The 12,500-nt window shown below is 38.2% G+C and overlaps 1 protein-coding gene across 2 annotated transcripts in view; it reads right to left on the bottom strand.

Moving 5' to 3' along the window:
• Positions 1-2,178: 2,178 nt before the first annotated feature.
• Uri1 (URI1 prefoldin like chaperone) overlaps positions 2,179-12,500 on the bottom strand; it is a 57,098-nt gene continuing 46,776 nt past the window's right edge. For both annotated transcript variants that reach the window (XM_048448812.3, XM_085695671.2), the window contains 6 exons: positions 12,395-12,452; positions 10,488-10,656; positions 8,267-8,633; positions 6,650-6,789; positions 5,711-5,954; positions 2,179-3,949 (listed from right to left, as the gene is read on the bottom strand). In XM_048448812.3, the coding sequence (XP_048304769.3) occupies positions 3,767-3,949; positions 5,711-5,954; positions 6,650-6,789; positions 8,267-8,633; positions 10,488-10,656; positions 12,395-12,452 (1,161 nt within the window). In that variant the 3' untranslated portion in view covers positions 2,179-3,766. The remainder of the gene's footprint in view (positions 3,950-5,710; positions 5,955-6,649; positions 6,790-8,266; positions 8,634-10,487; positions 10,657-12,394; positions 12,453-12,500) is intronic.

Here is a 12,500-nt window from a genome sequence, read left to right as displayed (position 1 = left end):
CATTTTTTAAACATGGAAAATTTCGTATTTGTTAAACTTTGAATTCCCCCTAAGATTCTATACTATTCCAAATCAATACTGAAAAAATTATCAGGGTGGTAACTCAGTAAAGTGATCACCTTGCAAGCATGAGGAGCAGAGTTTGACTCCAGCATCCATGAAAATGTCAAGTGGGTATGGAACACTCAGGATAAATATGTGTAGACACATATATATGCAGGCACACACATGCAAAAAAGAATTAACAATGAAATGCAGATATATGTAGATCTAAGACTTGTCCTTAACAAAAGAATGAACAATGCAAATACATTTAAAAACAGATTTTACTGTGTCTGATTAAAGAAATAAAAGAGCAATTGGGTAGATGATCCATCAAGTCTACCTCCGGGATCTCCCCCACTAAAGACACACCTTCAATGACACAAAATACAGTCAGATGCATTAACCACTGTACTATTAAACATACTGCAAAATGTAGGAAACCCCTCAATGCCTTAGAAAGGAAAAGAGGTTGAAGAGACAGTGCACTGCCACATACTGGAGTGCTGCACCTCTGTGCAAAATAAGGAAGTCTCTAGAACCAATACAGAGATTACAAAGGCATACTATTCACCAGAAAAATGTGCAATGGAGAATGCCATCCTTCGCATAAGTACAATCATGAGCATATTAAACACCTGCGTATACAAAAAATTAAAAAAGAATTTATAAAAAGTTTTATTCTATCTTGTGTAACACCAAACAAGCCATTTCAGTTTGTCCCTGTCCATGACTTAATTGCCAAACACCAAGAAACCTGACATATAAACACATACACACACACACACAAGCATGTGCCTGCTATTTATGCAGAAGAAATGAAGGTTGAACCGGAAACTGAAAGCATAGGTCACTTACATTTGGAAGATGAGTTTCAGTGAGACTCGTTCCTCACAGTCTCACAACAGTGTGAGAGGAAGAGGCAGTGAGGAGGGTAAGAGAGAGTGACACTTCTCTGATACACCTCACTCAGCTCTGACTCAGAATCACATTAACTTTCACAGACCTTTTACGTATCTCCCAGATAAATTGTTAATCCAGTCAGGATGTGGAGTGAAGCCACAGCAAAATACAAAGAACAAATCAACCCAAGAGTTAACACAATCCTAGTGAAAGGGATGAAAGCGGCAAGGGAACACACAGAACCAAAGGAACTTTGGACACTAGTTTCCCGAACCCTACTATAAAAAACTGCACACAATGGCACACAGTGTCTTTCTCCCAGGAGTACGAACAAGCACTACTCAAACTGCCTAGTGTGTTCACAGACAAGTGTATATAAGAGCCAGGCTAGCTGGTGGAAAAAGATGTCACAAATATGAATAATCAAATGACTCATGTCTCAGATTAGAATCAAGTCTCGGTGTAAAGGTAAAGTTTTAACATACTCAGATATTAGCGTGTTATCTGTTAGTGTACATACACGCACAGCTCTGCCAGCTGGATAGGCTAAGCAGTGATGCTAAGCACTGATGCAAACACATAAAAGCAGCTGTTGATCTCTAGCTCATTCCAGGGCTGGGACAGAATAAAAAAGCAGAAGATAAGCCTGTAATGTTTAGGTGTTTAAGAGCAAAAGTACTCAAGGTCTGAGAAAACTTAGTCTGATGCAAGCCTATTGTCCCAGCCCCTGAACCAGGGATAGGAGGACATCAAGTTCAAGCCCAACCTGGGGGACACAGTGAGATTCTGCCCCCCAAAAGCAAGTCTTACGTCCATACAAATGAAAGTATAGCCGGGCGGTGATAGCTCACACTGTTAATCTCAGAACTCAAGAGGCAGAGGCAGGCGGATCTCTGTAAGTTCCAGGCCAGTCTGGTCTACAAGAGCTAGTTTCAAGGCAGACTCCAAAGCTACAAAGAAACCCTGTCTTGAAGAAAAAAAAAAAAACAAAAAAACTCACCCCCCCCAAAAAAAACAAATGAAAGTATAGTTTCAAGTTACAGCTTAAAACTTTTTAAGACTGACTTGATGAAACTGATACTGTTTCATTTGGGTCTTCTGCAGAAAACACCAACACACACTGTTGGACACTTTTTCTTTGCTTCTTCCATCATGGCATTCGGTGGTGGGGGGGGGGGGACGGACGGGACACCTATTTAAAAGGAACACAAATACATAAAAGCAGGCTCAAAATAAGTTCATGAACATGGAACGTTATTTAATGACAGAACACTTGAAGTTACATGTAGAAAGAAAGACACAGCAGTCCTACAAGGAGGCTTGCATCTGGAGGTTAGCACAGAAAGCCTTGCTTAGGTGGCAGCTAAGGAGGAGGAACAGGGTGCTCCTGGGGTGGGTGTGATGTGAGGTTTGGCTTGAGAGTTGGCTGGTCAGGAAGGAAAAGCCATTTTTAAGTACAAAATATGTGTACAGATGATCAACATTGGCTAGAAAAACATATTTTTAGGAAGTCTTTCAAACTTAGTCCCCTGTTCTAAATTACCCATTAATGGATTCAAGCTCACCCCTTTATCATTAAAATACATATTTCATAAAACTTCGACAGTGGCACTGCTCTAGTTACAGCTCCGACTTTTCTAGGACATAATTTCACTTTGTTTAAGCAAGAATTCATTAAAGAAGCTATAAATAACCTTTAAATATTTAGCCATGAATAGAGGGGTGGACTGGGGTTGATAGCTTATTTTAGTACTAATGCAGAATGCTTTTTAAAAGCTACATTTTAGCATGCATCAAGCTAATGATCAATGCTTGCACTATAATGGTCAACCTGAGACTGAATGTCTCTTTAAGGCGTTTGGCTACAAATAAATACTATATATATATATATATATATATATATATATATATATATATATATATATATATATATATATATATATATATATATATATATATTTTACTTGTAGCAAAGCAGCCTTGAAGAATGAAAATATGAGGAAGATTGAAAACATTCAAGAAAAGTCTTTATTTTAAAACTATTCTCTTTAAAGCATCTAGACAAACTTTTCTCTCCCAAAAGATAATCCCAGTAAAGACTGTATGCACAGGGAGAAGGAGGTACTTGTGGGATTTTAAGAATTCAAGAATCTGTGGTGTGGCCTGTATAGCATATACACAAATCAAGGACAGTTTTACACACAATTCTAAACCAGGAAGTTTACAACATTTTAGAAACCGAGTTTCATAAAAATTTTACTTGCAGAAAAAAAAAGTTGTACAAAATATTATTCTTCTAGTCAAAATTTTCCATAGGGTTTGTGTAGCTTCTTGCCTTAAACATTACAGAATGACATTCAAAGGAAGTTTTTCAAAGAACCACCTAGCTGTGAAACCTACAAGAGATGTAGATTTTTTAAAGTGCCTTTAACATGTGAAGCCAAGTAATATAATTGTTGAATCTATTTGAAAATTTAAAAGTTTCTTTAACACAGCCCATATGGCAAGCACAACATCACAGCTGGTACAAAACTGCCGCGTTTAGTTGAAAACACAAAAACAATGCATGACAGTATTCTTTGAAAAGTAAATCGAAATGCTACTACTGCATCCTAAGGCCAATTAGACAGTATTCAGAGAATTAACAAAGGCAGCAGAATTTTACAGTATTCAAACATTTACTTTAACTTTTTAAATGTCACTGATAAAGGTAAGAGAACTGTTGCCAAGTGAAGTAGAACGTCCTTCCGACTCCATGGGCTGATCTGCTGCATGTCCTAAAGCGACGCTCGAGCTTCAGAAGATGAAGCCCATGCCCTCTCTAGCTTCTCTGCTGCAATCTGGCAGCTTTGAACTTCGAAACTCTCTTTGCAGGTTCTTCCGATGCTTCTGACAGAACTTCTTTTCGCTCTGGAATAGTGGGTAGGGCATGATGAGCAATGGTTGAGTGTGGTGCTAAGGAGGGCGATGAAAATTCTTTTTCTATTACAGTTCCAGAAAAAGCCTGTAAGACAAAAGTGTATGCTGTTAAATATAAATAAAATGCACACAAAAATCTTTACTTCCATTACCAAGACTTTTTTTTAACTAAAACTAAAGTAACAATAATTTTGGGTAATAAACATCAAAATATTGGTTGCTCGGAGAAACAAAATAATATTATTTTTCTTCTCTATTTTTTGCTTGTTTGCTTTTTGAGACAGCGTCTCTCTGTGTAGCCCTAGCTGTCCTGGAACTCAACACATTCTGTAGACCAGGCTGGCCTCAAACTAGGAGATCCACCTGCCTGGGATTAAAGGCATGTGCCACCACCACTCGGCTTAACATTATTTTTCTTAATTATGCTTTCAAGTACACAGTTTTTTTTTTTTATGGTGGAAATATAAGGAAACAAAATGTAAGCTGGGTGTGGTGGCTCCTGTCTTTAATGCCCCACACCCAGGAGGCAAAGGCAGGCGGACTTCTTTAACTTCAAGGTCAGTCTGGCCTACAGAGTTCCAAGACAGTCAGCACTACACAGAGAGACCCTGACTCAACAACAACAACAACAAAGTAAAGAATCTCTTCTGTCTTAGAAAACACAAACGACAAATAAAGTCCCCCCAAAAACACTTCATTTTCTCCAGCTCGCTGTCAAACATCTAGAAAACACAGAAGCTACAATGGTGTAAACAAGGCTTCTGGCCAGGCTACCTTGCTTCTGCTGCCTGACAGTCAAAAGCTTCATTTCACCAATGCTGATATTTCACTCGTGGGTTCATCCATGCAAGTTTTTAAGTTCTTTCTTTATTACACTTTGCCTATACTTTTTGAAGGAGATCGGTAAAAACTAAATAAAAAAAAAACTAAAAACAAACAAAAAAAACACCCAAAAGTGATTCAGAACACCTTTCAAAATTCTAGAATAATCAATCCAATGACACAAATTAGACATGTCACCAAAACACAAACACAAACTCTTTCACTGTGGCTGAGTGTTTGTGGAACATCATTTAATCAAAATCAACTATGTTCAACTGAAATGAGACTAAGTGACACACAAATCGCTTTTGTCTTTTTATATCAAAAAAAAAAAATGAAGACCAAGGAGTCACTTTTTAAAAACTGTCTCATATTTTGAACTTCTCCCTTGCTAAAAATTTAAGTATAAACTGAAAGTTTTGTCTACCAAGTATTGAAAATTAAAACAACATATCACTTAGTTTAGAAACCACTGTCAGCTCTTTGGCACTTTGGCTCAAGTAGTTCACTTTTTCCTATACCTAACTTTTTCTTTTTCTTTTCTTTTCTTTCTTTTTTTTTCCTTTGGTGAAACTGTGTATGTTCCACAATGCACCTGTCCGGGTCAGAGGACAACTTGTAAGAGCTGATTATTTCCTTCCATATGTGGGTTCCTGAGATCAAACTCAGGTTTGTCAGCAGGCACCTTGAACCACAGAGCCCTCCCGCTGGCTGGCTCTCCCGTACTGTCTCTTTAAGACTTTCTGTTGCGTTGCTTCTCTCCACCCCACTGCTCTCCAGCTTATCCCACCACACAGCATGCACCTGCCTCACAGCATCTGAGGCTGAGCTGGCAAGGTCAGAACACTAACTTCTGAACACTCCATGTCATCATGATGAGCATGAAGTCTTCAGATTATCTTTAAAATGTGCCTGAAAAACAAAATAGCGCAAACCGGGGATTTATGGGATCCTCTTTGAATTTTTAGAATAAACCACAAAGAATAGGCCTGTAGGCTATAAAACACAGAACTAAGACACAGACCTCAGACACTCCTGAAGGCAAAAGCTTCTTGGGGTGGTTTTCTTGGGGTTCTTCGGAAATGCTAGCACTGGCGTCAGTGCCCGGGGCCTCCTCCCAGCTGACGCTCCTCAGAACAGCCCTCCGGTCCTCCACGTCAGCAGCGCTGCTCTCGCTTGTGTCGCTACAGACACTGTTCTCTCTGCTGCGCGACTTCAGGATAGACTTCCGGGGGACATATTCTCCATTCACAACGTCCACAAAGACCCTGCAGCAGTGCAGAAACTCATCTCACTTTAAGGGCTCATAACTAAGAAGACCTGCACAAAGATTTCTTGATTTTTTTTCTATAAATTAATCTAGGATTTGTTTTTTGAGGCTATTTATTTGAGACAGTGTCTCACATAGCTGAGCCTAATTCTGTTACCCCCACTTCCCAAGCGCTGGAGTCACAAGTCCCACCAAACCCAACTGAGTTTTCTTGCTAAAATGTCAAGAAGTAAGCTTGTCACTTCACCAAATGTACCTTATTTACTTTCAAAGATGAATTTGGGCCCAAATAAAATATAGTTATGTTCTAGGTGAAAACAGCTTGATTTGCCAAAATTTTATACGCACCTACTTCAAAACATTAGGAATTTTCACCAGTTTGCAAATATGGGTCATAAAATGGAAGGTGACTTCAAGCTGCTCCCCACTCTGACAGGTGAAATACAGGACAAGCTCATGACAGCTGTGGCAGGTAACTTCTACAAGGAACACCAGCCTCCAACTCTCCAGTGACATATGAAGAGGACTTCGAGGAAGAAACCACCCAATACCCCAGCTGTTCATGTGGCAGCTGGCCTCTCAGTCTCCAAGTGAAGCCAGCAAACCACCTCACTCTTTGGTGAGAACTATCCAGTAAGCCAGCGTCTGCAGACTGTAAGAAGAAGGAAAGGTCCACGCCAGACCATCCCTCACCTGTAAATATCAGCGGGGCTCCTGATCGCAGGCAGCTCATGAGTAGCATGGCTGCCAGCACTACTCTTTCGCTTCCGTTTGGCTTCCTCCTTCTTTTCACTGAATTTTAGGGTGGTATTTTTCCCAGTGTTTATTCGAACCTAAAATTGGTTCACAAAGAAAAATAAAATCAAAAGCTTTCAGAAAAAAAAAATCAAATAAACCATATAGTTATCAGCAAGAGACACAACTAAAATTTTTTGGCACTGAAATTATGTATGTGACCAAGTCTGACTCTTCTGTCACATTTCTACAACACTGCATCTCCTTCAACAGCCTATTCTATCACCAGTGTCTTTACCATTGTATGAAAAGCAAAATACATTTAAACTAAATTCCATACTGATTATAAGCTTCGCCTCCCTTGCCTTCACCTTACAAATGCATTTGTTGCTTAATCCTTGTGCCGCTAGCCTGAGTCACAAGTACAACAGCAGATAAGGCTCAAGTGTCTGAACTGCTTAAATACCGCTAACTTCAGAAAACAAATCAGACTAAGAAAAAGCTAAATGTGCTCAAGACCATAAGCTACTCTTCTGTGCTGGTCTGGCATTTATAGCACTCTTTTCGGAACAGTCCTTCGAAGAGTGTGTGCTCGGCTTTATCTAATGAATTAAGAAAAACTGAAAGCATGGGGAAGAGAGAATCAACAATGCTTTAGTTTCAATCAAAACATTTCAAAGACCCTTTAGCTAAGAATTAAGATAAAATACACATAATTATTTCACTTTCTAATAGGGCAGGGATAACTAAAGCTTAAGAAATATCACGTAAGCAGTAAGATGTCTTCTTACATAATAATCAGATACTGCAGACTGCCATACTGACCAGTGGGGAGGTCCCTCACAGCTGACCAGCTCTGCCTTACAGGCCTTCATGCTCCACAACACACATCCCAGGCTCTTCAGCACAGTACACAGAGCAGAGGGAAGGGGGGCAGGGGTAGACTGATGGTAGCCCACCCTTCATCCACAGTTAGTCCACTTTCAACTATTTTAAATATTGGGCTTCTACAGTTAGGTATAAAAGAACAAAGGCTTCTGGTACTAAAGCAAAGTTTGACACAATGGATCACAAGATCTCTAGTCAATCTCAGTTTCAAAATGCTGAAATTCTAAACCCATTATTACATATCTATATTTAATTTGTCAAAAAAGGACCCTTTTTCATCCCCAAATTTTTTCTTGTTGCTCAGGATACCAGTACTCACTTGGTGCCCACATAAAAACAACAAACTGGTGTGTGTGTGTGTGTTTAGTAAATAAATACAAGTCTTATAGCCATTTCCAGATCCAAAAGCAAACCTAATTCCCAAATTTAAAAATTAAATCCTAAATTTAATCCTAAGAGAGCCCTGGAATAAGGGCAGGTGATCCACAATCACTGCATTCAAGTTTAGTTAGTGTGACCACCATCAGCTAACTACTCTTTTCCTTTTTCATTAAAGTGCACTGGTCAGATAAGGGGAAAAAATACTTTTCCTGTTTGTCAATATTAAGAATCTTAATTATTGTTAACATCTCTTTAAAATACAGCATAGATGATGTTTAATGACAACGAAGTTAGAAGTATACACACCCTTTTAGGTTCAACAGTATGAGAGAAATATATTGTTGGTACAGAATTATCTGCTGAAATAGTGTGGTCACTTTCATTTTCATTATAATTATCATCGTCATCATCATCAACATCATCAGCATCTTCATCATCATCATCTTCATCCTCTTCATTGCTATGGTAAGAATTTGAACCATTCACTGAACAGTTAAAATGACTACTCGCTTGACCATTAGGGAGTCCTGCATTTCGAGCATGCATGCCACAGCTGCCAGGGGCAAAGGAGTCTGTCACTGGAGGCACCACATTCAAATCTGTGTCTTCATCTTCCTTTTCCTCCTCAGAAGACACTGTGTCTTCTCCATTTGCAATTCCAGTATCAGGCTTACTAGGTGAAGAAATAAGAACATTAATGAGACCAAACAAATACAGAGGATTAATAAAAGCAAGGTTCTTACACACCTCAGTTCCTGTTGCTACTCAAACATAAGACTCATAAGACATGTATATTTTTATCACTGGACATTGGCCAGATGTAGTATGAATATAATGTAATTTAAGAAAGATGCTGGTTATGCTAGTGCACACCTTTAATTCCAGCACTAGGGAGGGGCAGAGGCAGGCTGATCTCTTAAATTCAAGGCCAGTCTGGTCTCTGTTACAGAGTGAATTCCAGGACACCCAGGGATGCACAGAGATACCCTGTCTCAAAAAAAAAGAGAGGGAGAGAGAAAGAGAGAGAGAGAGACAGAGAGAGACAGAGAGAGACAGAGAGAGAGAAAAAGAAAGAGGAAGAGAGGGGAGGGAACAGAAAGAAGGAAAAAGGAAGAAAGGAAGGAAAGAACGGAGGGAGAAAGGGAAGGAGGAGGAGGGGGAGAGACGGGAAGGGATGGAGTGGGGGAGAGAGGGAAAGAGGGAAGGAGGGAGGGAGGGAGGAAGGGAAAATAATTTTAAGAGGATACCTACCCTATTTCCTGAGACCACTCCTGCTGCACAGGAGTTTGCTCAGTGTTCTCCCCCTCCCCCAACATACACACACACCCTGTCTCTCTTTCTAGTTTCCACTATAAATCTACAATAAAGTCTCTCTTTAAATAAAAATTTTTAAAAATAAGCATTCTATTTGTAAGACCAGAAATTAATGTTCCAAACCCCCAAACTATAAAATACTATTATTTCTTACTTTGGGCATCAGAAATTTTTGTAACAGTATTTACTGAAATTTTTCAAGATAAAGGATTCTTACATGTGCACATGAACACATAGTTACACAAATGCACATTTATCACGTTTTATTCCATGAAGGATCTGAAGACCTTATAAAAATAACCAAACTAAAAATGCAACAAAAATAAAATGACATCATGCAAAAAAGAGAGAATCATGACTAATACTCCTAAATCCAGCACTGATTTTTAAAAATGAGTTAGTACCAGTGATCTTAAAGGACCTAACAATTCATAGGTGGAATAGTAGCAGAAATTTTTTCAGTCCTATTTTTCACAAAAACTAATTACTGTATATGGTACATCATTTAAGCAAAATAATATAGGAACTTCTGTAGGAGAAACTTCATAATATAGCACTCTGATGATTCTAAGTGAGTGTTAATGTGTATTTCAAATAGCAGTTTGGTGAAGTTTCTCATACACAGAACTACCTGACCAGATTATACACTGTCTGCTCAATAAACAGAGAGTTTGTAATGAAAGGCAAGGACAAACATTTTACAGTATCAAATTTAAATTCAAAGCCAAATCTTCTTTTTAACAAGTCACCCAAGAACAGGATGTTATCTTAGAATAGTATAAAATTACATCATTTAAAATTTGTTATTTAGAAGTGGGGGCTGTAGTAGTATAGAATGCTTGTCTTTCAGGATAGAAGCATTAGTTCAATACCCAGCACCTCAAAAAATAAAGTTTGGTCACCCTTAAATTTTTTGTTAGTATTTAATGCAATTACTGACTATCAAGTATAATTACTTCATTATATACCATATGGTGAGATCTGAGTAACACTGAGATTATGGTTTTCAGTATAGGTGTGCATAAGAACAGCAATATAGTTTCCTAAAAAGAAATATTCTGCAAGAATAATATTCATCTGAGAGCAGGACTGTTGATAAGTCTACAGCTGTTGATAAGTCTACAGTTTTCTGTACTTTCTTCAATGAGCACACACTATCTTATAAATGAAGAAAGATGCATATTCTCTTGGAAAAATATATGTCATTAAGCACCTATCAAGTTCACCCAGCAATTCTTCTTGTCTCTCTAGCTCTTCAAGTCGAGCCCACAGTTCCTCATCAGCAAGCAAATCCTTGGATTTTACCTCGTTTTCAAAATCTGCTTCAAAAATATCTGAAGTTTTTGGTTTGGAATGAGGTTTATGAGCAATTCGTTGTTTTCCTATTTAAAAAAGGAAAAAGACAAGACTGTTAGTAGTCTACATGAGAAACTTAAAGTCTAGAACTAGCAAAACCTTCTTTTGGGAAGAGGAGTGTTGAGAAAGAGGGGGCACTTCACAAGTGCATCCCAGTCTCCTGAACCTATTCAATCAGTCTGTTCAGAGAAATATACACACCTTAGGGAGTAAAAGGAGCTACTCTGGGACTTCAACACCACACAAGCACAAAATCAAGATGCACCCTGGTTACAATGCAAAATTCCACCCAAGTAATACCCACTTACCATCCTAACTCAAGAGACTCCATTTACAAGAGTGATATGAAACACCCTGCCATTGGATACTTCAAACCCTAAGGCACTGCCAAGAATGCCTACCCCAGAAGGAAATGATAGAGGCTAATCTCCAGAAAGTTCAATTATAATTTTATATATGAACAATGCTGTCTTTTAAATTGCTTTATTTTATTTGCAACTGTCATGTGGGGGCAGGAGATAGATCAAAAATGAACACAAAACTATCTGCTTTTCATTTTAAAATAGATTTTTCTTAATAAAGCAAATTAAAGTTTTGAAGGCAGTAATGTGAAGTCTAAAGTACTATATGTTATGAAAAATTGTTCAGATGACCTCAACACTATCCTACCTTCAAATTCCCATCTCAAATAACAAATAAACCTTTATGTAAAATGTGACACATACTAAACTTGTGAAGTTTCCTTTTTTATTTTGTCTTGTTTCTTTTTTTTTTCTGAAGACAGGATCTCTTTGTGTAGCCCAGGCTGTACTGGAACTCGCTATGCAGACCAGGCTGGCCTCAAACTCACAGATCCTCCTGCCTCTGTCTCCCTAGTGCAGGAATTAAAACACTTGTGTCTGAGTGACCTGAAGTTTTCTAACTTAAAAACATTGAAATGTGATTGCCTCATTCTGAAGGCAGTACTAATTCTACAATAATGACAATGATCACGTTGGAGACTTTTAGTACACACAATTCTTCATTGGTAACTCTAAACAAAATCCTTCTCTTTCTGTGCTCTGCTATCTGCTTCCTCTTCTTCACCTTAGGAAGCACCGTGGCTAGAATGTGGTTTCTGTCAGTATCTCTCTTTTCAAGCAGTGTGAATGTGAAGAATAAATGTTAGAAGTGTTCTACAGTTGCAAATTATACCTTAAAGTATTCAGAACCTTAATAAAGAACAACTGGTGAAGGAGCCACTGTCTTCACAGGACAATCCCAAACTTGCAGCCCATCCTTGGCAAAGATGTTTTACTGGATGCTCACATGCATGGCCTGTGCAAAACCACTGTACGTACTGAGAAGTACAGGCTAAGACATGCTGATAGTCATTCTTCAAAAACACTGTCTAAAGCTTTAAAGGAAGCTTTTAAGGAAAACCAGCAGAAGACAGCTCCTAACTGGGCCAAGGTCAAAGATCAAATGAGGAGCAGATTCATGTCTGGGTATGGGTCTCTTGGGTCTTAGATGTTTAGGATCATTAGAGAGCTCTGGGGGTAGGAAAACAGTCATGCAACCTTCCACTTAAATACATTAGTCAGAAAGCAAGCTTTTGATCAAAATTCATTTATCTATTAAATGTATGAGAAAATTAATATTTGTGGACTGATGTATTTCACAAATGTAAAGGATATATTATATAATAATGTCAAATGTTTCCATTTAAGAATGCATACAAATGGTAAATATCTAAATTTAATATTTAACAATCTCATTGCTTACCTTTAAATTCAAAGTCACTTTTAATTTCTTCTCGTATGTCAACAATATCACTTGCAGCCTAATTTTTAAACAAGGAAAATGAGCATATTAATAACAGAAACCGCTA

This window comes from Myodes glareolus, chromosome 1 (genome assembly GCF_982192425.1).
Source record: "Myodes glareolus chromosome 1, mMyoGla1.1, whole genome shotgun sequence".
NCBI lineage: Eukaryota > Metazoa > Chordata > Mammalia > Rodentia > Cricetidae > Myodes > Myodes glareolus.
This window is presented reverse-complemented; position numbering and strand designations above follow the sequence as displayed.